A 26,594-nucleotide genomic window follows, 5' to 3' on the forward strand; every position below is an offset into this window, starting at 1 on the left:
CCGGCTGAAGACGGCTGTAATGCCAGAAACCGGTCCTGGGAAGCTTGATTTCGGTCCAGGGAAGACATGGCTTGGCAGTTCGGGCTGGACTGTTCCCATGAGGCACAGGGTCAGACTGATTTGCATATGGCCATGTCTGAACTGGGGTGGCGGAGTGAGCTAAAGAACGGTGATGGATTAAACCCAGATCAGTTGACTGGGGTGAGTGTTTGTATTGTCACCGCTCCGTCCATCATCACCTTTGGTTTTTCTTTGTTCGCCCTAAGTTGGCAGGGTATGCTCAGACGTGAGTCCCTTGCTCACTTTGCCACTGGAGTCAAGCAAGCCCGGCTGAAGACGGCTGTAATGCCAGAAACCGGTCCTGGGAAGCTTGATTCCGGTCCAGGGAAGACATGGCTTGGCAGTTCAGGCTGGACTGTTCCCATGAGGCACAGGGTCAGACTGATTTGCATATGGCCATGTCTGAACTGGGGTGGCGGAGTGAGCTAAAGAACGGTGATGGATTAAACCCAGATCAGTTGACTGGGGGTGAGTGTTTGGATTGTCACCGCTCCGTCCATCATCACCTTTGGTTTTTCCAAGAGTAATCTACTGCAGGTAAAAAAAAAAAAAAAATAACAGAAAGACAACAACCTGGAAAAAGCAAATACTCTTAGCGAAAGCAAGATTAAGTAAAACACGTGAATTGTAAACTAAAACTACATCTGAAACGTTTTACTTTAAAGGCTTTTACAGCAATTATTCAGAAATCGATATTTTTTTTAGGTCTCGTGGCGATTTACTCGCCAGAGACCTATAGTCACCGGCTCAGTTTCCCAGGAGACAAGAGATGGCCACGCGCATAAATGGGATCGGAGCGGGCCGCGCGCGTGTGCACATCTCCTGTCTCCTGGGAAGCTCTAACACACACAGACACACCTCCCCCTGCTTACGCATGCGCGCACACACAGACACACACACACGAGCGCACATACACGCACGCACACATACAGAGACCCCCCCCCCGCCGCACACATATACACACACACACACACAAGCGCACCGAGACCCCCCCCGCCCCGGCAGAGAAATGAAAGCAGTGCCTCTTTACACTTTTTTTTAAAGTGCAGGTACTCAGCAACTGAGTACGCGACCATTTAAAGCTCTGATAGTGATTTTGATACAAAATTCTTTGTAATTGCAGATACCACTTTTCTGCTTCCTGCAGAGCGTCACTTAGTGAGTCACGCAAGAGGAAGCGAGTCATCGTGGTTAGACACAACAGACATGTAGACTGAAAGACCGACAGTTGGATGCGCGTGCACCAACTTACTGAGATGTTATTGACTGAGCCCCAACCTTATGCTTTGAGAAGGACCAAAGTGCCGAACTTCCCCCTGGTGGAGGCGCATGATGTGGGCCCCACAGCTGCTGAGTCAAGACAGGTCCGGGCCACACTTTGGGGTCACTGGCGTCTTGAACAGCGCAAGACCAGCAGCGTTTGTGGCACCCCCGATTGTGGCGAATGGCTCCTTTTCATGGGGTCTTTAAAGGAAAAGAACTGCGTCTGTGTGTGGAGTGTAGCAGCATTCGCAGCCCTCTCTGAACTAGACAGAACTAGAACACAATCAATAATACACAACACACACTTAAAAAGAGAAAATAGTAAAACCATGCAGTACAAACCTACAACAAAACATTGAACTAACGATGCACAAAAACACAACAGCACACCAAAACAACAATTCACCACCGCAACCGAAACACTGCATAATCAACATGCATAAACATTTGTCACACATTTCCATGTTTATTACACGTGGTACGGGGAGGATGTACGAGTACCGCCTGTTACCACCAGGACATGCATTGAACGGCGCCAGTCTAAATGTTTCGTGATACAGCCACAACCCTCTTTGGTGCAAGAGGTAAAAGTGAAAGTAGCCAGAGAGGGCGTGTGCAGGCGGAAGAGGTGTCCTGGTTGTGCCCAGTACCTGCTAGTAAGCCCCCTCGGTGCCACCTCTGGCCCCTTAGATGCTAGCCTGGGCCCCTAGCGCCTTCCTCTCTCCCTGTCCCCCAGTAGCGCTGCGTACTTACACTTCAGTAGCAGCAGAGATAGCGTTCAAAAGCTGGAGAGACTGCGCCGAAACTCATCGACAGCACCGGGTCTCCAGGGGCCGCCGCTGCCTTCTCTGTGGTTGTTGATGTCTAGGGGGAGGCCCTCTCAGCCTCCTGCTTTTTAAAGCAGCCGCGACCCTTCCCCGGTACCACCTGCTGCACATCGTCTAATGATGGAGCCCTGGCGCTTCCTGCCAGAGCCAGAGGCCCTGGTGTGTTGACACACTCAGCACCAGGCCCTGTGCGTGGTGACAGGATGTGGCCCATCGGCTTAAGCTGCCGACTCTGGTGCTGAAACCAGGGTTCGAGCCTCGAGGTCGCGTCCACATCCTGTGATTCTGGGCAAATCACTTAATCTCCCCATGCCTGAATGTGTAATGTAAATACAGGGTCGAGTTCGCGCTATATAAATTTGGAATCCATGACGATGATGACTTTCAGAAATTGAGGCAGATTGTTCTGTTGTTGTCACAGATCAAAGACCGTTACAGTTAAAATAAAAACAGTGTTTCCAGCAAGCACATCACTTTCTCGCGAGCGAAAATCATGCAAAGAAGACTAGGGAAACTTCTAAATATCAGAAAATACAGCCATTTGAGCAACAAGAAACTCCAATAACTTCTTGAAACTGCTGCAGAGCACCAGACATGGAATGACACTAGTGGCAAAACAGGCACCGGCACGCGTAGTCTAAACATAATACCTATGCCTCAAGTGAAGTACTCTGGAACCCAAGGATGACTAGCACACAATATTATGCACAACGTTGCTTACTATTCAGCAACATTTGACAGCTTGCAAATCATCTTTATACACCAATTCAGAGTTTGCTAACAAATTAATGCAACACATTGTCATATACAATGCCAATAGCTCAAACTTTAATGCTGCGAGACCTATTGCATTGTAAATGCTTGTTCTGTAAAGCGAGGGGCATGAATATAGGATCCAAAAGGGACCTGTTTCAAGATATGCTTTCGAATTACTGTCTGGCCTGAGACCCGGACGGGGCTGCCCCACTTAAAACCCTGAACCCTGTCAGAACTGTGCTTTTTGCACTTGCCCCAGTCTAAAGGACTAGGAAATCCCTCTGCAGAAGTGGGGGTGTTGTATCTGATCTTCAATGCAATGCATCTTTCCTGATTCATGGACCTTGCTGTTCAGCCAGTGTGAATGTGCTGTAGCACACTTGTATGTGTGGTGAGGTCATAGAGTGTTGGGATGCCTGGGGAGTGTCAGTTGAGAGTATGGGCTGAGCAGAAAGGGGGCTGCTCCTGGTGGGGCTCACATTATAATCTAAGGACTATATCAATAAAGTACCACCTTCTTCATCTACACCTCAGCTACATGGACTTATTTACCATTACCACAGGTGGGTGCCACGGTGCTTGTGCTGTACAGGCTCCCTGCATGCGGTGGCACATTGATACCTGCAGCGGTATACACATGCACTCCACGCTACAAAGCACTGTATCTTATTCTATCTCCATCTCAAACATGCTACAGTCCATACCTACACACGTCAGCTTTACCTGCACTAATGCACAGATAGCCTCACCTGCTCAAATATGACTCACAAACACCACAGACCATGCTTAAACAAACAAATCACACCTCACAAAGCCTACACAGACCCACCATGTCATATTAGGTTACCTCATAACAAGCATACTGTTGTAAGGTTAATTCCTCTCTTCTTTCTTTACATCAATGCTCTCCCTTCTGTTCAGCCTGCATGGCTGGAGAATGCTGTATGATGTCATGGAATGTTGGTGTGTGGACTTGTGGAGAGCGTCAGTTGGAGATGGAGGCTGCGCAGAAGGAGGATGCTCCTGGTGGGGCTACTATTCCAGCTTAGACTAATACTTACCATCTTACTACAATTTACCATCTATCTACTACCTGGAACTTAATACAATAAAGTACATCTTGGAACCTACCACCTTGTCTACAATTTGGACTTCTTTACTTAGTACACATACCTGGCCATGACCACCCTGAGAAGGCCGCCACACCCAATGTTCTGCATGTACATACACACATAACAGACCATGCTTGCGCATACCAACACAATGCCTGCATGCAAAGACCATATATCATGCTTGAACAAACGCACCACCGGCCATGCCTATACACGGGTCCAGCACAGCACAACCCCACCATACCATGCATCCCGTGCATACACTATACATATTTCTCTGTCTCTGCCCCTCACCAAGTGGTCGAAGTGCATTAACAAAAGTATAGGAACTGTGATGCTGCACACAACGAGAACGTGGTCAAAGATGTGGCTAAGAACAAAATATTCTGTAACTTTTTTCGATCTTCCACCTTCTGGAAACTACACATAAAATAACACAGTTTGAATGAAAATTAAATGCAAATTTTGTTAATTGGTGGAAAATGTACTATCGTACATTATGAAACCTCTTTTAATTAATGCACTGCATAGGTCTGTGTCTGTAACCAGAAAGCCACAGAATTGAATCCTGTTTGGTGCAGTGGAGAATAGTGACTTGTGTATGTTATTGTTTAGTGCTTCGAGGTCCAAGTCTGTGAGAGAAAGAACTGTGAAAATGCATTTCTTTATTCTAAACGTGCATTACACTCAATATAAGATAGACTGCTACAAAAGGCGCAAAAAGATTTGAGATATAAAAAGTGCTTCAAAAGTATAGATTTTTGTAATATACGGACTGTACTGTAGTGGAGGGGAACGTCAGTAATTCCAGGAAACGCTGGTCTAGTCCAAAAACTACGTTTACTAGTAGATAACAGGAAAAGTAGTATGCAAAACGGAGCCCACGGCATGAGCATAATGGCTAAATCACATAACAAAGTTCTAAACAATACAATCTAGTAAATTAAAGAAACCGTAAAGAAATACAAAATACCACATGTACGTAGAGCATAACTGTCTTTTGAAAGCACACACTTTACAGCTTAGCTGATCGCTCCCTAACAATCGATTAAAGCCAATACAGGCTTCCAAGCACCTTTACATTTGAAGATTGACCAGTTGCACACGTTTGCTTTTTTCCAGGGAAGCAGGCATCGTGGCAAGCCTGTGTAGCATTCTTCGCCTCCCTCGGTTTCACAGCACAGGAGAGTCCCTACTTACACTTCAGCTGAAGCATTTCAAGTGTCGTAATCATCCGTTCCTGGATAGCTTTCTTTACCCAAAAAGTAGAGGGAACTGTTTTTCTAAAAACTAAAAAAGTATGGGTAAATCGTGCCCCTCAGATCCACCCCCCTCGACTAGTGCCCTCACCCCACCCCCAGAATACCGAGCGGTGTGTCTCACTCTCCGATTCCCTCCTCTCCGGGTTCCCTGGAACACGTCGGCCGTCCCCACATACCTTCTACGTTTGTTGCCCCTGTCTCCAGCAGGTAGGATCCCGGGAAGAGCCCGACCACCAGTAGGATTAAAAAATTGCCCGCCATCCTCATACTCGTGCTGGTACGTGTGTGTGCGTGTGCGCAAGAGCCCCTGCGGAGATTTTAAAACCTTTCGGGAGGGTGTAGCCGAAGGGAGGGGCTAGTCCCTGGGCAAGCCGTCCAACCCCCCTCCTCACTCGCTCCGTTTCACAATCGGCTGCTGCAGGTGCCGCGGCATACCCGCGGGTGAACCAGGATATTGCATTTCTGCCTTTGTCCAGCAGCAACCTGCTGGATCACTGCCCATGTTTGTTTTATGTTCATCGTTCCAGTCTCTGTTATCATTAGAGGTACGATACTTTAACCACTTCCGTGCAGGTTTTTTTCCTGGAAGTGCTGTACGTGGAGCACGCCTCGGGCTTTAATATTTTGTAGAACAACCCGATGTAAATCGCATGCCCTGTTCCAAACGGACGGGCCCGTAGGGAGCCAGGGTCATTTTAAGCAGGATGAACTTTCTGTAACGCCAGGCATTCTGGAGCAGCATCGGTCAAGTTTCACAAAAATGACATAAATTCGGCCCAAACAGTCTCCCCTACAAGGCACTGTTCGGCGAATTATTTGACCCGCAAAGATTCCTCATCTTTCCGGGCAAACTCCATTTTTCACCCGATGCAGGATTACTGCCAGACAGACGGAAAACAAGGGCCCAAGAACTTCGTGCACACATTCATCACTCGCCTTTTTACCTCTCACTTGTTAATCCTCAAACCACCTACCAAGTTAAGAAGTATAAGTTCTCAGAAGCATCTTGTCAAGTCCATAGATGTGGCCACACAAGAGTCCAAGTGGGGTTAATCTTCTTTATTAAGAGGGCATCTGCAGAGACCCCATTCCATCAATGTGCAGTAGCAACCGACAGAAGTTACTTCCTAAACATTACACATTAGCCACCATCCTACATTCCTGATCTTTACATCACAGTAGAGATACAGAACACCACATCACCCCCTCAACCAATATTACATCAACAAATTAAATAAAAACCTATTAACACATAAGCTAGTTACCTTGCTAAACCAAATTGGTTGAAACAAAAGATGAACATAAAATACAACATTCATAGCAAAGGACATGCAATTATGTAACAACCAGGTGTATCTAAAACACATTCATAGACTCGGGGTGACGTGGCCAAGATGGCGTCTTGGTAGGACGCAGCTGTGTCGCTCTCCACTCCCGCCTGGCTTATCCCCGCACTTTCGATGACGGGAAGGGCACCGGAGCCTGCCTGGACCTTCCCTGGGGGCTGTGCTAAACCCGAGGGGGCCACGGAGGACCAAATCCCGGTTCTGGAGGCTGCTAGGAAGTGGCGCGGAGCAGCCTGGGGAGAGGCGACGGACATCTAGAGGCTGCATCGGCATACATGCCAACATTTTAGGACAGGGAGTTGGGAGATTTAAAATAAAAAATCGGGAGAATGAAAATTCTCCATTGACTTTTATTGTAGAAAATGCAATTTCAGACGGGAGACAGCTAAAATGAAGCCATTTTTGGCTTGAAAAATCAGTAGTCTCCCGCCTCAATCGGGTCTATTGGCATGTATGCATCGGAAAGCCAAGTGTGCTGCGGGCCTGGACACTACTCTTGGCGACCCCTGGGCTAGTAAGGCGACCACCATTAGCACCACAACTCGGGCGGCGTCATCGGCCGCACCCGGATAGGAACAAATCGACTCCGTCAGCGGTGGACCTGGGCCACGCGCACTATGCGAGGCTCCGGTTGTGCAGGCCTGGGCGGGAATCTCGGGCTGCCTGAGCTGTTGCCTGCACGGGCTGCAAAGAGACTCCGCGCGGCCGCACCGTAAGTCGAGGTCCCCTGTAGCGGCTGGAAGGAGGGAGCCCCGAGGCAGTTGTCGGCGGCCTCTCGAGGCCCGATGGAAGCTCACTCACCGACCGCGGCTGAGGTGAGTTCTTATCGACCCATCCTGCGCAACGGCCCTGCTGGGGGCGCCGGAGCACTCAGACGCATAAGTGGCCCGGGCTGGGGACACCTGGATGAGCGCGCTTGCCTGTAGGCCTTGATACTGCGCCCTACATCATTGCAGTGGCCCTAAGGAGACTGGAGCCCAAGCACGGGACCCATCAGGAGGTGAGAGTGGCGGTGAGGTGTGGGCAGAACGAAACCACAACAGAGGGGCCGCAGCATCGGTTCTCAGGTGAACGTGAAGAACCCCCCTCTCCAGCGATCTATCCGGGGCACAAGGGGGGAGCCCAATGAGGTGGAGGGACAAAGTGGGGGAATCTGCGGCCTAGCGGGGACAGCTCAGGGAGCTCTCTATATCTCTCTGTGCAACGCCTTATCACCTACTGAGTCATCCACATCAGGCCCGGACCCACTCCAGGAGCCAATAACATAGCGGAGTGATGACAGCCTCCAAAGGTAGGAAGGACAGATCGGTGAAAGACCTGCTGCACAAGTCGACGACTCCACGAGTAGAGGGCCAATTTGCAGCAAAACACCTGGACGAGACTGAGGGTGGGGAGGGCTCGGAGGCTCCAGTTAGTCGTTCCTTTCTAGAAATCCTTTTCTCCTCCCTTCGCGACGATCTGTCCACCATGAAACGTGAGCTGCTGGCGGATATGCAAGAGATACGCCGAGTTGTAGATTCCCGGGGAGAAAAGATCAACACCTCAGAAGAGCACGAAACAGGGTGCAATGACGAACTCGAGGACCTCCAACAGGAAGTCCTCAAGCTGCTGGAGCAGAACCTAACCTAACGGCTAAGGCGCTCGACCTCGGACCTGGGAATCTGGGTTCGAGTCTCGGTAACGACGCAAAAAAAAAAACCCTCCTGTGATTCTGGGCAAATCACTTAATCTCCCCGTGCCTAAAATGAAAGTGTGTCCTCATGTAACGTGTAACTGGTGCTATGTAAAGCGCTCTGATACCTGATTCGGTTTGGGTCTAGTTCGCGCTATATAAAACTCTGCAAAAAAAAAAAAAAAGAACCTGGACCTCCAGGCCCATACAGAGGACTTGGAGAACAGGTCCCGGCGGAACAATATCCGCATCCGTGGCAAAGCACAGGGTGAGGGGGACGGCGACATTGAAGATTTGGTGACAGATCTCTTCCGCTCCGTCCTTGGCGAATACCCAGAATTCTCCATCAAACTGGATCGCACCCACAGAGTGGGCCCCAGGAGGGTGGCCCCTGCTCCCACAGTGGACATTTTAACCTGTGCACACGATTACCAGCTAAAAGAGTGGATCCTTCGCAAAGCCCAGCATAACACAGATTTTACATACAAAGGTCAAAAACCTATACTGTACCAGGACTTGGCAGCCTCCCCCTTACTTAAGCGCGAATCATTCAGACCAATCACGTCTCACCTCTGAGAAACCGGCATCAAATACTCCTGGGGGCGAAGAGGGCGTGGCTTGGCCAGCGAACATGGCGGTCGTGTGAGGTGAGAGCTCCGACCAGCCCTGTAGATATGCTGCCGTAATATCCTGCCCTTGGACATCTGCAGGGCAAAGCTGATCACCGTCGAGGCCGCCTGACTTTTGGCGATCCTCCGGTGTCTGTAAAGGCTGTGCTCCGGTGCTTTTGCGGAGCTAAATCACCCAGCTGCTGAGAGGGGCCTGCCGCGACGCGGGCGGAGAGCGAGCCGGGGTCTCTGGTTAGCGGCCGGGCCAGAACGCCTATAGACCTGCGCGGAAGTGGTGGAGCGGGTCCGTTATCGGGGGTGTGACCGCCATTTTGCGCTGCGCGCCGGGCGCCTTGAGAGACAGGCGGGGCCGGTGCCCGGCCCAGCATTGGCTGCCTCTGGGTCGGTGGCGGCGGGGACCTGATCGGGGGCCTTCCCTCCCCTTCCTTTTTTATTCGTGGCTCTGGATGTGGCGATGCGGCCGGCACGGCCTTGAGCTACTGAGGCTGTTGGCGCTGGCCCTGAGAGCACGGTGAGCTGGAGTGGACCTGTGGGGGGTGGAGAGTGCGGCAGGGGCCTCCACACCTCCCTCATCTTTCTTTCCCCCCTCCCTGGCTGAGATCTATGGGCAGCCACTATACAGGTTCATCAGGAGGGTCGGTGGTCGGATCGGGCCACGAGGGAGGCTGCAAACTGAGGGGCGCTCGACTTCTGCATAGGGGTGTCTGAGCAAAGGGAGCGGCGGAAGCGTGCTGGGCCCGCTCATGGTCACATCGTCCTGCTGTTCACGGCGTGGGGAGTGGCTGCCGGTCCCACATGTTTGAGACTGTGCCGAGGATTGCTGAGATGACGCGGGACCGAGCCGGGGGTGGACAGAATAAGCAGGGGCCTATGGACAAGTTCACGGAGGCAGGGCACTCCACTGGGTCGGCAGGGTCGCAGGGCCAGTCACCTGATAATGCTGCCCTCCTGGCTGCCATCACCCAGTCCAGGGATATGCTCGATGCTAAAATTTGCGCGGTGGGCTCGGACGTGATGCTGCTCCGCCAGGACTTGAGGAACGCTGTTGAACGCATCACGGGCGCAGAAACTCGCATCTTGGAGGTGGAGGACGATGTGTCTATCCTGAAGAAGAAGATGGCTGATATGGAATGCTTGCAGAAGGGCCTGGCCCTGCGCGTCGAGGATGCTGAAGGGCTGGCTCGGCGGAACAACCTTCGCTTCGTGGGTTTTCCGGAGGGCTGCGAGGGGGACAGTGTGGAACGTTTCCTGACCCAGTGGCTGGAGGGCTGGCTTCCCCCGGAGGTGCTGTCTCGCTGCTTTGTGGTGGAGCGGGCCCACAGGGCCTTGACGCAGAAGCCCCCCCCCCAGGGGCACGCCCGAGGCCCATCATTGCCAAATTTCTCAATCCCTCGGACGGGACACTATCCTGCGTCAGGCGCGGATTAAGGTCTCCCTAACGTGCAATAACGCGAACATACTCATCTTTCTGGACTACACACGCCTTGTGCAACAGCAGGGACAATCCTTCCTGGCTGCTAAGGCACCGCTCTGAGGCCTCAAGCTCCAGTACGCTCTGTTGTACCCGGCCCGGCTGAGAGTCATCTTCCAGTCCCGCACGTTATTCTTCGACTCCCCGGAGGAAGTGTTCAAATGGACGGACAAAACTGTCAAGCTGCGTGTCAATACGCCTCCGGGGAGGGAATCTGATTCTTCCTCCAGCGGGATAGCTCGAGACGGCCTCAGGAGTCAGCGGCGACGGAACAGAAGATCGCGATCCTGGCGCAACTCTCGCTCTGGCTCCGCAGTCCGGCGGGGGACTCATCGTCGGAGCAGCACACTGCAGTGAAGTGAAGCTGGAGACTTTTGGTTTGATTTGCATTCTGTTTTGGGTAGATGTCTAGGTGGGCCAGTTCCTTCGGGCTGGGGGCCTTGCCTTGCAGGACTGGGCGGAAGGGAGTGACGCCCTAGGGTTTTGGGGTACTGTTTGGGGATCCATTTGAAGGGGTGCCATTTGTTCCCCCGTTTGGGTCTTGGCTACACTCTGGCCGCGACAGCTGCTTCCATGTTCGGGAGTTGCAGGGTAGGGGGTGGCGGGGGGGCTGTACAGTGGGGGGGGGGGTGTTTGGGGACTGTTTGTGCTTAGCTTGATGCTGCCTTTATGCCTTATTCTCTGTGTGCTGAGTCGTAGAAACACTACTAGTTTATATAGAGTTGATTCGCTATGTCTGATACTGGGGGGACGGGATGGGTAGCCCCTGGCTCCTTACGCATCCTTAGCTGGAATGTGAGGGGGGCTCTGGATAAGGTGAAACGGGGAGCAGAGCTTCAGTATGCCAAAAGGGCCGGGGCGGATGTTCTTCTACTCCAGGAGACCCACATGGTAGGCACGAAGGAGCTATGTTTGCAACGTTATGGGTTCCACCAGGTATACCACTCCGGGTTCACCACGGGCTCAAGAGGGGTAGCGATACTAATTCACCGCAGGGTCTCCTACATACATGATAGACTTTGGGCCGACACTCAGGGTAGATATGTGATTGTCCAGGGTAGAATAGGGGGAGACAGGGTAACACTGGGAAGCATTTACGCTCCGCCGCCCTTGCAGTGGTCTCTTATGGAGCAGCTCCTGGCTCCTTGGGGAGACATACCTGATGCCTTAGCTGTGATTGGGGGAGACTGGAATGATGTGATGGACCTGTGTTGCGATAGGTGGCGGGGTGATGCGACTGCTGGGGTGGGGGGCCCTCCCACGAAACTGTGCGCCCTGGCGATGATAGAGCGCGCAGGTCACCCGACCAACAATTTTACCAATATGCACATTTGGGCCCATAAATTCAATTCACCATATTTATTAATCGGGTAACCTACACTCTACTACCAGTAACCCAGTTCATCCCTATATATTCCAAATGTACCCGACTTACCAATCCTCGTCACGGGTACCTATGATCACAATGGATCAGGGAGCTAGCTGCAAAAGATAAGTAGTTCACCAAAATACACAATAAAATTTATAGTATTTGCACTCTTTATAATAACCACAGACTCAGAAAGTTTTGAAAACCTTTATCTAGTCTTCGTCAATTTCAGGAAGCATAAAATTCACAGTGAGTAAACTATCAATAACCAAGATCATGAAAATCGTGTAGCTATGCAAAAAATAGAGAATGCCAATCATTTAGAAGTCTAAAGGAAAGGTTAGAACAGGGAACATTCTATAATGAACTCATATAATCTTTATTTAGAAAGGTGTTTCTAAAGGACGGGAACATAAGGAGCATACTAAAGTGTAACTCAATGTGAATTTACAATAGCAGGAATATCCATCCAGCTAAGGGAGAGGAAAAATAGGAACACGCTAATAATTCAGGAAGGACTTCTCTGGTTCAGTAAAGGGAAGGTAAAGAAAAGGAACATCTATTTATCCAGAGACAGTACTTTAAAATCCAACCTATAAGGTAGGGGAAAAATGGAACATGCTAATAAAGGCACTTTCACGATTTCAGAAATTATAAAAAGGGAAGGTGAAGAAAGGAACATATGCAATTATGTTTTCAGCAAGATTTCAGTAAAGGGTAAAGAGAAAGGATGCAAGTGTGTTTCCCTCACAGATTTATATTTACCTAGAACGGTGTGGAGACCAACCCTGGCCACGGGTCAGTTAAGGACAGTAGGAACCCCAAGGAATGCAGTCGCCAGTAGGCCAGCAGGTGCAGAATGGAAACCCAGGACAGGAAAACCAGATTAGGATCAGGACGGGACCACCAAAGTTGAGACCAGCACCCACAGTCCAGTTGCAACGCCTGCGCTACACCTTCTCTGCAGCTATCAGTCAAAACCCCGATTGGGTTCTCAAATTCCCCAGCAAAGTGCTTCGCCAGCACTTAAGGTTGTCAAAACCCCGAATGGGTCTGTGAGTCAGTCTGACAGAGTGCTCCGCAGCACCTCTGTTTCTCAATCAGCTATTGAGTGCGTTGGGTCAGTGACAGGTCAGCTATTCGGACAAGTCGGACAAAATCTATAGCTAACCCTAGGCTAGTTATACTGTTTTCGGGTCAGTGTTCCACCCCCCAAATGTTGCAAGTGTAAGAATTCCCAATTTCGATAGGTCCAAAGAAAGGACAGGTCATCACAGCTCCTAGGATTTGACTTTCTCAAGCCCCTCATTTGAATCTTTCATACCCGCCCATTGATTTTCGGGTTCCCATGACATGTTCCCCACACATAACAATGATGTATTTAACAAACATTACAATGTATTACATTTAGTACAATTCGGCTTCTTCTACTAGGCGAAGGTGCATCTTCCCAGGCACATCTTGGCTGAGACCTCTGGATTGGCGCACGTTCAATGTCACAGAGTTCATCCTCTGGTGAAAGACTGTCATGCGCAGAAAGGCAGTTCAACATGGAGTATTCCCATCCCTCAGGCCCAAGGATTACGATACATGAAAAGTAAATGGAAACAGTTTTAAAACACAGAAAAATGAATGCACTGTATACCATTAATCCTTACACTATTCCCATTACTTCATTATAACTATAGCCTTAGTTATTAATGCAGACAGACAGCATTGCAAAAGCTGCGGTGCAAGCCTCGAGCATGTGAGAAACACAAAGCAGCCATCTTAGATTTACTGCGCAAGTGCAAAAGATTTCCCACCAGAACTGCGAGTACGTCAGGTCACATGGGTATGACCAACGCATGCGCAGAAGAAATTCCCGCATAGCAGCAGTCATTTTAATAGCAAGCGTATTAGATTTAGTAAACACATAGGCAAGCGTCTCTGGGACACCCAAATGTAAGAATAAAGGGGAAATTAATAAGACAAACAGGTTGATTTAGTTCATTAAGGTTATTCGAGGTTCATGACTACAAGCAAGTCGCTTTACATGCGAATCCTTGCTCCATCAGCGACAGGACTGGACTGGACGGAGACATGGAAACAAATGAACGGCTTGCGTAGGGAGTACACATATTATTCGACAGTGCATGACTCATTTTCCAGGCTTGATTATATCTTCATGCCCAGGGGACTGACACATAGGATAGAGTCCGCTGCAATTCTGCCGAGAGCCCTTTCTGACCACTCACCGATTGCCCTCACCTTTCGTATAGGTCCTGGCAGACAGCCTTTCAGGTGGCGGATGTCGGGGTGGCACTTGCTGAAAGAGGAGTACAGGGAGCATTTGTCCAAAGAAATAAATGAATACTTTGTCTTGAATGTAGGTTCCGTGGATTCCTCAGCCGCCCTCTGGGAGGCGATGAAGCCCACAATATGGGGGGGTAGATATTTCTTGGTGCGCAGCGGCGCGTAGGGAGCGACGACGTGATCTGGTGCTGCGGGAGGCGGCCATAGAGGCGCTGGAGCGGAGAGGTAGGGAGGTAGGCAGCGGACCGGCAAGACGGCAGCTGGCGCTGGCTCAGCAGCAATACACCGCGGTTTTGATGGAAGAGGCTAGGCAGGCTTGGCTGGCCACACGTAGCCGGGTGTACCAATGGGGCGACAAGTCAAGTAAGATGTTACACCGCCTGTGCCAGGGCACGCTACATGCCCAGCCGTTGCCCCGGTTGGTTGTTTCAGAGGGGTTGCCTGTTACTGAGCCTTCGGTCATTGCGGAGAGCTTCGCCGCATATTATGAGGAGTTATATGCGCCTAGGGAGTGTCTGGCGGAGGACGTAATACAGCGGTTTATCGACGATCTACCCCCACGGTCGGTCACGGATGACCTGAGAGAGCTATTGGACAGGCCGCTGTCGGATGACGAGCTGGGTTCGGCCTTGGGGGAACTGCCCCCCGTTAAGGCTCCCGGTCCTAATGGCTTTCCGTCTGAGTTTTTCAGGCGGTTCCACGTGCAGCTTGGGCCGCACTTTCACCCGGTAATTGAGGAGGCGGGTGAGGTGGGATTGCTCCCCCCGGACTGGAGACATTCAGAGGTGGTGGTCCTTTTGAAGCCAGGTCGACCCCCCCGAAAATCATGCATCTTACCGCCCTATCTCCTTACTCAATACGGAGGCCAAGGTTTTTGCCAAGGCCCTGGCCAACAGGCTCAAACCCCATATTTCCAGCTTGGTTCATCCCGATCAGGCGGGATTTATGCCGCAGAGGGCGACTCGCCACAATATAAGACGTGCCCACATTGCAATCTCAGCCTGCGGGAGACTGGGGAGCAGGCGGCGCTGTTCAAGTTTCAAGTTTTATTTATTTATGTTTTGGCTCTCATAGAGGGCCACATAAAAAGACATACAACACATTGAAGATCAATTACAGATTCAAACATGATATTCCATAAACATATGTTATACAAGTCCATGCATCATCCATTAACAAAAGTACAACAGAATGCTGACGCCAGTTAAGTAAAATAGCGTATTAATAAATATCTAAAAACCCTTTAAAAAATTTAAAAATGTAGAAGCAGAACATTTCATTTAATGGCGAGTATAAAAATTGTAAAAAAATATTTACATTGGATATACCCAAACGGATGCAGATTGGTTTTAGCCATTTGAGGCGCAAAGTGCGAAGTACCGGGCAAATCAGCAAAACGTGCATACGGTCCTGTATACTTAGGTTACAAAAATTACACATTTTAGATGATCCATACCATTTAGATAGTAGTACATTTAATGGTAATAGGTCATGTCGGAGGAGGAACCACAACCTTCTAATGCCATGAGGTATATTCCATAAGACATAGGCTTGAGCTTTCTTGGCAACATATGAGTTAAGAAGAAGATCACAACCCCCTTTTCTTTGTATTTCATTCTTATCTAATTGAAAGCATAGTTCCCAGGATGCCTGTTTTAACAGGATTTTTAGTTGCAATTGAGAGTGCCGGAACAAAGTACTTTCATCTAGTTTCAGAAGAGTCACCGCTTTTCTGAAATTCTTTACAAGTTGTGAAAACTCTTTAAAGTTGCCTAATAATTCGCTTTTAAGTAAGGCTCTCATCGTCCCCGGTTCTGCTCTGGCAAGTGAAGCCACCCAACGTACCAGGGCACATAATCCCTGCACCCAACTGCTCCTTAGCCCAAACTCAAGTCTACACGCTGCCAGAGAGCAATTGGTGTTTAATGAAGCCAAGGATCTGAGGAGTTTCCCTTCGATTTTATGGCAGAAATCCCAGAGTTTTAACTCAACGAGTTCAATACCATAGAGAAGGGTAGCAGGGATCTTAGCCCTATAAACCTCAAGCATACAAGAGAAGTGTCTTTTACCGGTCGCTATATATAGTGAGTTTATGCCTTTACCATGTGCGAGGGCTTTTCGAGAACATTGATCAATATGAGGCCTCTCACTCAGGTTGGCCGCAATAATTTTTCCCAAAAAGGTGTAAGTTTTGACTACCTCCAGCTTTTGACTGCCAATGAACCACCCAAAATTTTCCGAGCGGCACATCTTTTTCCCCCCTATGCACATAATTTTGCTTTTAGATATATTAATCCTCATAGAGTGGGAAACTGCAAAATCATGGAGTGCTTGCAACCTATTTGCTAAACCTTTAGGTGTTAAATCCAAAACAAGAATGTCATCGGCGTACATCAGGCAGGAAATGGAAGCCCCCCCTATCACTGGGGCAATGCCCTCACAGACGGATATAACTGCAGGTAAGTCCTGTGTGTATAGGGAAAACAGCAGAGGCGCCAGGAGGCAACCCTGTTTCAGGCCGTTTAAAGAAGGGATGCGATCAGAAAGACCCCTTTCTCCCCCCTGCAGCACCCTGCACCAGGTTTCCATGTGTAATGTACGAACAAGTTCTAACAAGTATCGGGGAATTCCAAGAGTTGATAATTTTCTCCACAGCGTTCCACGATCCACTCGATCGAACGCTGTGGAGAAATCGATGAATGCTGCATACACAACTCCCCCTCTCACTTGCGTATACTTGTCCAATATCACATGAAGGGTGGTCAAATTGTCTAGAGTGCCATGCTCCCTACGGAAACCCGTTTGTTCGAGTGGTAAAATATTATTCTCCTCCACCCAGTCCGAAAGTAGATTTAAAAGACACTTCGCAAAGATCTTACCGACTGAGTCGAGGAGAGCAATCAAACGATAATTGCTAGGGATATCCCTTGCGCCCTTCTTAAAGATAGGGACCAAGATACTACCCCTCCAGGATGCTGGTACCTTCTTCGAATCAAAGCAAGATTTGAAGAGAGGATAGAGTATTTTACTCCAGAGGGAGGGCTCCTGCTTCAGGACCGTCATGGGGAGTTCGTCCGGCCCCATTGCACCAGATGAACGCATATTCTTTATAGCCGCAGCTATTGTTTCCTCCGATGCATACTTAGTTTCTCCTTCGGAAGATAAATCGGGGAGGCTAGTATCCATTGAAGAACCATACCCCCCATATAGATCCCAAATATAGGTAGACCAAACATCTTCAGCAATAGGGATTGGGCAAGGGGTCAATCTATTGCCGCATCCCGTCCCGATTATAGACCAAAATTTGCGGATATTACCATGCGCTACTGCTTCCCTTAGATTGATCCATACTAGGTCTTCCTTTTCCTTTTTTAGTTTCGCCTTTAATCTAACTCGCTTTCTTTTTAACCTCAAAAGTTCTTTTTCCCGTTCCCCAGATCTACATAAAAATTGGGCTCGGACTAATTTATTTATTTCTTTATTCAATGTACGTAAGGCACTAGGCATGTATACCCGCTTCGGGGGACATCTAACCTTTTTTGCATCCAAGATGATGTTCCGCATAAAGTTTTCAAAACTAGCAATTTCCGAACCATACCAAGCATTCAGGTCTACTATGGTTTTACATAGAATAGTATGCACCCCAGAAATTAAAGATGGATTCCAAAAACATCTACCAGAGGATGCATGGAAGGCTGTATCTTTACTATTAATCGCCCATGATGCCGTACTGGGAGGTTTTAGGGAGATAGTCAGAAGAATTATATTGTGATCACTCAATGTCGTTGGGACTATCATCAAATCCAGGATACGCGGAAACATGTTATAGTCCGAGATCGCATAATCAATTATAGAGGGCTTACAATGAGATTTATGCGTAAATTTTGCAGGTACGTCAGAGGGGAATCTCCCATTTAAAATAAGCCCCTCGACTCCTGAAAGTTCCTCCAATAGGATCTTCCCTCTCTTACTAGTTATTATTTTATCTGGGAGAAGGGATTGTGGAACAAAGTGCGCTTCTTCTTTGGCTTTATTTCTAAAAAGATTCATACTGGAGTTAGATATTTTGCAATTTAAATCACCCACAAGTATAACTTCTGAAGAAGGTGATATTTTTTTAATCTGGCCGATATATTGAAAAACCTGCTTCAACACACCATTAAAACACTCTTCCGGAGGGATATAAGCATTAATAATTATAACAGACGCCATCTTTGGGAGGGAGGGGAGATTTGCTATAGTTATGGCTTGGAAAAGGTTACTTGGGTCAGTATACTGAGAGAATTTCCAGTTCCATTTATTTGATAACAGGCATGCGATACCCCCCTTAGCATGCCCTTTCTTGGAAGCAGCCGCCGGGACCTCCAACACAAAGTAATCCTTTCCAACATCGATTCTATTAATACACCAAGTTTCTTGAATACAAATCACGTTTGCACCCAACGTGAATAGAAACTCGAATTTCTCTGGACTACTGTGTACCCCGGCAGCGTTCCATGAAATGATTTTCAATTGATTGTTAAAGGTGCTGAAACAATTTGGGGTTATCTGTGGATTTGGATGATAAAGCGTTATGCAGCCAATTCCACCGATTAGAGTCCTCTATTTGTGAGGAATTCTGAATCAGTGGAGGTGGTTTTACCTGGGAAACCAGGCGTTTTCCTTTTGCAACCCAGATTTTTATATCTTTAAATGGTGATGTAGACCCAATTTGTCCATCATCCTTTTGGGGCATCCTATGGGAAACGTCTTTATATCCAAAATTCACTATCGGTAAAACATCGATACCTGTGCGTTGGAAATTCTCTGCCTGTTGCAAAACCAGATTTACAATTATTTTAGAATAAAATTTGACCCTTATGCTTGAAACATTATTTCCCCCTAGCAAAGTGACTAACTCAATGTCGCTTGTTTGAATACGGTGTAATTTATCCATTTCACTAAAGCGTTTGAGTAGCCATGTTCTATTTAGTGGTAAATCAACCTCAAATAGCGGAAGAAAATCCAACACATACGTGTCCACATAAGATGTGGCCTCTTTTCGTTTAAGAGTAGAAAGTGACGGTTCCCCTGTCCCAGCTATACAAGTAAAGGGGGAGGCCAGTGGATTAAGTAGCTCAGATTTAACTGGATTAATAGTCCTTAAACTCAATTCAAGGGAAGATTTTGGGGCCAAGCTGTCCTTTTGTGTTAAAACCTCCCTAATCATGAGTGGAGAGTTTCCAGAAGACTCTGAGGCAAGATGGGGAGGCCTGGCTTCCAAAAGCACCCTTGCGGTAGGTGGAATAGGTTCAATGGCTTTATCTTCTTTGTCAGTTAGAATTATAGAGTCTTGAAAAATTATCCGCCTCTGTCTCTTCTTCTTATACTTACGCACCAGTTTCCTTTTATTTCCTTTATATTTTTTATGTTTTCCATTTTTTTCCCTTCCTTCTTGATTGACCTCGGGACTAGTTTTTTTATTTTCCGAGCAGAAGATTGGAAAAAGTTCTTGTGGTACATGACAGTCAGTGCTAGGCATAATTTCTTCCGCTATCCCCAAATCCGCCTTCATGATACAATTAGGTGCAGCAGTTGCAGACCAACCTTTAGCACTGTTATTGTGTGGTGCGGCTGGCACTGGTTCAGGGACCTTTAACTTGGAGTTTTCTGTACACACCTCGGCTTCCCCCTTATTTAGTTTAGTACCATGTGAGAAGAGGGGGGTATTCCTCATTTCCGGTGCTTTTTGCAATAGATTTTGTAAGATTTGTGTAACAGAGTCCAGAATACAGTCCGAGCTGCCAACAAATTTTCCCAGTAGGAACAATATAGAGGCTAACAGATGTTCAAGTGCAATCAGAGATTCTGACAGAGGTTTATCTCCTGCCCCGACAGTAGGACAACTGCCGGATAAGTTAAGAAATGGGCTCCTGGAAGTACTTAATACATCAGACATACATTGGCTATTCGCAGAGGGAGTACTGCTATAAAGTAGCAGTCCGGATGGAGTCGCTCCTCCTAAAGGATTATTAGTTTCCGGAGCAACCGGACTAATCGGCTTGACATAGCGGCCACCGAGTTCCAGGTCAATAGAGAGCGGCGGTGAGGCTTGACCATCCATGCTGTTCAGGTGAGACTCCAAGAGTGGAATGGAGTTATTGGTTAGCGAATCATTAAGTACGAGTGCAGGAAGATTATTATCCTTGCCCTCCTCAAAATGCACAATGCAAGGGGTGACCGTGGATGACACTTGTGGTAGCTCAGAGGACACACGAAGAGTGATAGTATCTGTAATGTGTATATCATTCTCCTGGATATCTGGGACTGTATTATCTTTTCCAGCAGCCATTGAGGATTTTTCCACCGGTTTTTCCCAAAGTTCAAAGAGCTGACATTGGCCCTTTAGCAGCTGGTTATTCACAGACTTATTTCGCAGGGGATTTGATTTTGTTTTCGCGCAAGATCTTCCTCCCACCAATCTCCCAGAGCGGAGTTTTTTTGTCATCTTTTACTGCGGGCTTCCCACACTCCGGCTTTGCAAGATAATGATATAACAATATAAAAATACGTAAAAGTTAATGAAGCACAATAAAAACGAGTAAAAATGAATCAGTGCAGTCAGCGATCAGGTACTTTAGGTGACGGAAAGATGCAGTCCTCAACAGAGATACTAACGACAACTGGACCTAATAGGATAACATATGGCAAAACAAATCAAATAACGGGGCCCAGCCCGGCCTACCTCGGCCACTGAGGGCCACAGAGGGCCCGCCCTTTCCCGGGCTTAGCCCGGCGCCGCCCGCGCGCGTCCCGCGATGCGCGGTGCCTCAGCGCAATTTGTTCCAGCTGAGGGGGGCGTGGCAGGGAGGTTCTCAAGCCCAGCTGGCTTCTGGTCGTTGGTGTTCCCTGGCCTCCTGGACGGCCAACAAGCCCTCAGCAGCGAGTGTTTCCCGCGGAGCGGGAAACGCGAGCGGTAGGTCTCAAGCGCTGTCAGATAGCGCTGCAGATTTCTGTGGAGCACAGGCGCTTACAGAGAGCGCTTCAGAGGACACGGGAGTCTTGAAAGATCAGTCCCCGCAGCGAGCGTTCTCTTTCACAGAGGCTTAACAGGCAGCTTCAACAGCAAACAAAATGAAATGAATTCAGCTCTTCAGCGCTGCCTCAGCGCAATTTGTTCCAGCTGAGGGGGGCGTGGCAGGGAGGTTCTCAAGCCCAGCTGGCTTCTGGTCGTTGGTGTTCCCTGGCCTCCTGGACGGCCAACAAGCCCTCAGCAGCGAGTGTTTCCCGCGGAGCGGGAAACGCGAGCGGTAGGTCTCAAGCGCTGTCAGATAGCGCTGCAGATTTCTGTGGAGCACAGGCGCTTACAGAGAGCGCTTCAGAGGACACGGGAGTCTTGAAAGATCAGTCCCCGCAGCGAGCGTTCTCTTTCACAGAGGCTTAACAGGCAGCTTCAACAGCAAACAAAATGAAATGAATTCGGCGCTGTTCCTAGCTGACATGGACAGGGCATTTGATTACCTGAGCTGGGTATACTTATTCGCCCTCTTGCGGCGCCTGAATTTTGGTCCACGATTCATGTCTTACCTACGGTTATTATACACTGACCTTACGGCGTCGGTACGAGTGGGGGGAGAAATATCGCGCTCCTTCCCGGTCCGGAGGGGCACTCGGCAGGGATGCCCCCTTTCCCCCTATCTCTTCGCGCTGGCCATGGAGCCCTTGGCGGCGTGAGTTCGCATAGACGCCCAGCTCAAGGGTTTCCGGTGGGCACCGGGTCTCACCGATAAAATAGCGCTTTATGCGGACGATGTCTTATTTTTTATTACGGATCTAAATCGTTTGGGCCACGCTTGCTTCGTATCTTAGAGATCTTCGGTGAAACCTCTGGTCTGTACATGAACCCGGCCAAGTCGACACTGTGGGTGCTGGGTGGACAGAAACGGGTGGGCACATGGGCTTCCGGGTTACAGTTGGCGACCGGAGGGGTTAAGTATTTGGGGTCTACCTGTCGGAAGAAGCGACTGCCTCCCGAGATCGCAACCTCACTGCAGTGTGGGATCGCACGCGCGAGGATCTGAAGGTCTGGTCCCGCATGCCCTTAACGATCTATGGCAGATCGGCGATCTTCAAAATGGTGGCGCTTCCCCGTCTACTGTACCAGCTACAGAACCATCCCTCTCAGATTTCGCCCCATTGGTTCCGGCAGGTCAACTCTGCGCTGGGTGGGTTCCTTTGGGAGGGGGAATTGCACGGGTGGCTTTGCGTACGTGCTTTCTATCTACTTACTCGGGGGAGCTTGCTACGTCCGATATTCTTTCGTACTATCAGGCGTCGCATTTGTTGGTACTCAACGAATGGTGGTATGGGGACCGGGGCGACCCGGCCTACGCGGTGGAGCGACACCTGATGGGTTCCGCGTCCGTTCACTCCCTGCTATATTCTGCACCGCTTCGGCGATGCCTCCCATCCGCCACACAGGTGTTTTTTTCTGTCTGGAGGCGGGCTCTGAGTAGGATGGGGTGGTGGAATGTGCCGACCCAGGAGACTCCTTTGTGGCGCAATGGTCGGTTTCCCGATCTGAATGCCCTGCGGGGCTTTGGAGGTTAGGATGCGATAGGGATCTCCTCGTTGGGAGATGTCATGATGGGCTGTACCCTGAAGTCCTTTCAGAATTTACAAGACGAGTACGGGATGCCACGTTCCCAATTTTTTAAATGCCTCCAGTTCAGACACGCGCTGCTGCCTTACCTGACAGACGTAGGGTCCCTTCCGGAATTCAGCCCGATAGAGGCCAAGGTGTTCATGGGAGACCTCCCAGATAAGAAGATCTCACGTATTTACCAGACTTTGGTGCACCACTGCTCCACAGACCTACACAGACTTCGGGCAGCGTGGGGCGGGGACGTGGGGGACTTGGAGGAGGAGGATTGGGCTGAGGCCCTGGCTAGTCCGAGGGGAGCGGCCATATCCACGCGCTTGCGACTGATTCAATTCAAATACTTGCACCGCACATTCACCCGGATGCGCCTTTGGAGGGCGGGCATGATTACTTCTCCCGACTGCCTCCGCTGTGGTGTAGAGGAGGGCACGCTTTTCCATACTGTGTGGGAGTGTTCGGCTCTGCAAAGATTCTGGAGTGGGGTGTTCATTTGTTTGTCTGAGGTTCTGGCGTGGGTGCTCCAGCGCACACCGAAATTAGCCCTGCTGCACGTGATGGAGGGGATAGGGGGCAATAGATATAAGCGCCATACGCTGGCGCTCGGACTCACGTTGGCAAAGAGACATTGCTAAGGCGTGGAAGGCGCCCCAGGCCCCGCCGCTGCCTGCTTGGAAGAATGGGATGGACTTTTGTATGGGACTTGAGCAGCCTGTATTCGTAGCCAGGGGATTCCCCCGTAAACAATTTAAGATATGGAAGCGATGGGCGGACTATCGTGGTCTGGACCTGGACCCGCCGCCTGAGCGGACCAACCTACCGGATATTTGACAAGTGGCTCCTGGATGGGGAGCAGGGAGTGTTTCGTTGGACTTGGCATGCAATGCACCGATTCTATGTAATTAGGTGGCAGCATTGGCACAGTTGGGATGGGGGTGTTTTGATGTAAAATATCTAGGATTGTACTGCTGGTATATTAATGTGTGCAGAAACTCCGGGTTTCAGAGCCTTGCATCATATGTGACCCCTGACAAATAAAATCTGTTTAAAAAAAAAAATACTCCTGGGGGCACCCCTTCAGACTGATTTTTCACTCTAAGGGGGAGTTGAGACAAATCCACTCTCTATATACAGCCTATGAACTTCTGGGCATCAGGGAACCCACAACGGACAAGCCGCAACAGAACAACGAAAATCACAGATGCCTAAGTGGACATGGATGGACCACCATCAAGCCTCCCAGCCCGTCGAAAGCCCTGATTTGGACACTATGGTCAGAGAGCGGCGGGCGGTCCTGGCGTCCCTGACAGGAGCATCCTCTGAATGAAGATAGAGAAGCTCAAGACGAGAACTGACAGTCAGTCACTAGCTCCCTTGTCCGTCGATGGAAATAAGCCAGACATTTGCATGGGCTTTGTCTGGGGGGAGCGGGGAGCCGCAGGCCACAAGTACCCTATACTTTTTCTCCTAGGAGCCACACGCTCCGGACATTGACTGTTCGACGATTTCCACCATTCTTATGTTATTGTTATGTTTGGGTTTTGTTACTGTTGTTGGTGGGTTCCCGCCCCCTCTTTGCGCTTCTTTTGCTTTTCCCATGTGTTCGCGACCTGATGTAACTGGCTTACGACCTGCCTCCAAATTTTCTCCACTCAAAGCCAGCCTACCTGTGGAGATTCTCACTTTTGAAAATCTAGTACTCAGAGACCTCAAGGTATCACAAACAAAAAATACCTTCACCCCATATAACATCACAATGCAAGAACGTGAAGCACTCAGCACTCTCAAAATTGATAATACCATTAATGTTGAACCTGCAGGCAAAGGTTGTTCTACAGGACATAGACACATACAAACTGGAGATCTTATGCCAACTGCATAACCCTGACCATTATGCAAAACTTGATAAGGATACAACAAATGAGAGACAAAGTGAAATACTCAGTTACAAATAAAGCTGAAGAGATGGGTTTTCTGAGCAAAAATGAGTTCTCAAAATTCAATGTGTGCAACCCACACAGTCCAGTTATTTATTCTCTTGCTGAAGTGCATCAAAATGTTGATACCCTCCCCCCCCCAGCAGACTTGTTGTTTGACAGGATGCGGCTCCAACCTGGAGCCAATTGGTTAACACATTGACTTCTTCATCAAGCCGTTTTGCGTCCCCTCACAGAATGCTATATACATGATAGCATGGATTTTATAAATCCCATTGAAGACTTTCATCTACCCACACCAGAATCCTTATTGGTTACTCTGGACACAGAATCCCTCTATACGGATGTACCCCAATTAGAGGGCATCATTGTCATCCGTAGCCGTAGATCCCACTAGGTCCCAAAGTCATTCATTATATTATGACTAGAACTGACCTCACACTTAAATTTGATAACAAGTTCTATTTACAGATAAAGGGGACTTTCATAGGGGCAGTTTTTGCACCAAATTTTGCAGCATTGTACATGGATGACCTGGAATTAGGAGTTAATCTCTCCAACACTAATCCTTTCAGAGCACATATTGCACTGCCCTCATGAGACTCTACTAAGCCCTCATGCAAAACAGGAATCCAACAGACTTGTGTGCGTCACTACTTTCTCTCCAAGTTTGAACTTCATCTCCACAACCATTAAAAACACTGGCATATTTTAGCAACTGTAGACCTTGCGTTTGAGCCACCTATGTTTGCCTACAAGCAGGGAAGGAACTTAAAGGTCCATCTTGTCCGTGCAGCCATATTATCACCCAGACTAGCTCACACAAATACTGAGTGTTGGTGCCTTCCCACTATGAAAGGGCACTACAAATGCAGACAATTTAGTGTGCACCCTTTTTGCATTGAGATGAAAAATGTACACATCAGCATTTCACTTCATGTTTGAGATTTTTCTAAAATTGCAACACTGCCAATGTGATATATGCCATGCTATGTCCCTGTAACCTATTGAACATTGGTCAAACCACATAAAAAAATAAGAATTCGCACATGCCAGCATAGGTGTCGCATCAGATGCAAGGTCCTCACTGTCCGTCTTGTATCAAATTTTTTAGAGTGTGGTCTTTGCGAGGATGACTTACCGTGGCAAGTGATCAGCACCATTTCCACCCCACGAAAAGAGGCGACATCAAACCCCTATTAAAGAAAGAGGAATTGTGCTGGATTCTTCATTTGGGCACTGTACGTACAGCTCCGAATCGTGAGGAAGATTGGACATTCTTGATTTAAAAATTAACTCTCTTCATACATAAACTATGTGGACTCTCAAATCTGGTTGCATTTGCCTTTTTGGTTCTTTTCACAAGGTATATATGATTTTTATTGTACTGACTTGCATTTTTTAATGTACTGTCCTAAATATTTTGGACTAAGTGTACATATGCTGTTTTATTTTGAGGTTTGTCAATGTCTCTTATACCATTCCAAAATGGTGCTCACTACTCCTCCCCCTGTTCTGTCCCCGGGGCCTAGGCTGTCTTCAGTTTCTTAATTTTCAGTTCTTGATCTTTTTTGTCTTTCTATCGCCTACATTAACCAGCATGCTGCCCACTTACACTCCCCCTTGGAGAACTCATTGTCCCTAAAGGACTCCATGCTGCCAGTCAGCGCTATGAGCGCATCTCCATTTTTGGGCTCAGTCAAACCCAGTGAAGGTATTTGGCACTCTGCCTTTAGACCCTGATCACACGTGTGCTTCCCACAGCGAGCTCTTTGGAGCCCCCATGGGTATCCAGCATATTTCTGGCTCAGGCTTGTGCCTCTCATACTACTGCATACTCTTTCTTTCACCAGTATTACCCATTTCAAGGGTTTTAAGAAGTACCTCTTTCCATTTTCATTTTCAATTTAGGGCTATTACCGCCCAATCTGTTCCTGAGGTTTGTCACTAGGGGCCC

At 48.7% G+C, this 26,594-nt stretch overlaps 1 protein-coding gene across 1 annotated transcript in view; it reads right to left on the reverse strand.

Moving 5' to 3' along the window:
• Positions 1 to 5,780, reverse strand: part of LOC144782220 (WAP four-disulfide core domain protein 2-like) — a 49,906-nt gene extending 44,126 nt beyond the window's left edge. The window contains exon 1 of the mRNA XM_078661455.1: positions 5,457 to 5,780. Within this exon, the coding sequence (XP_078517581.1) occupies positions 5,457 to 5,547 (91 nt within the window). The 5' untranslated portion in view covers positions 5,548 to 5,780. The remainder of the gene's footprint in view (positions 1 to 5,456) is intronic.
• Between the last annotated feature and the right edge of the window lie 20,814 nt (positions 5,781 to 26,594).

This window comes from Lissotriton helveticus, chromosome 9 (genome assembly GCF_964261635.1).
Source record: "Lissotriton helveticus chromosome 9, aLisHel1.1, whole genome shotgun sequence".
NCBI classification, from domain to species: Eukaryota; Metazoa; Chordata; class Amphibia; order Caudata; family Salamandridae; genus Lissotriton; species Lissotriton helveticus.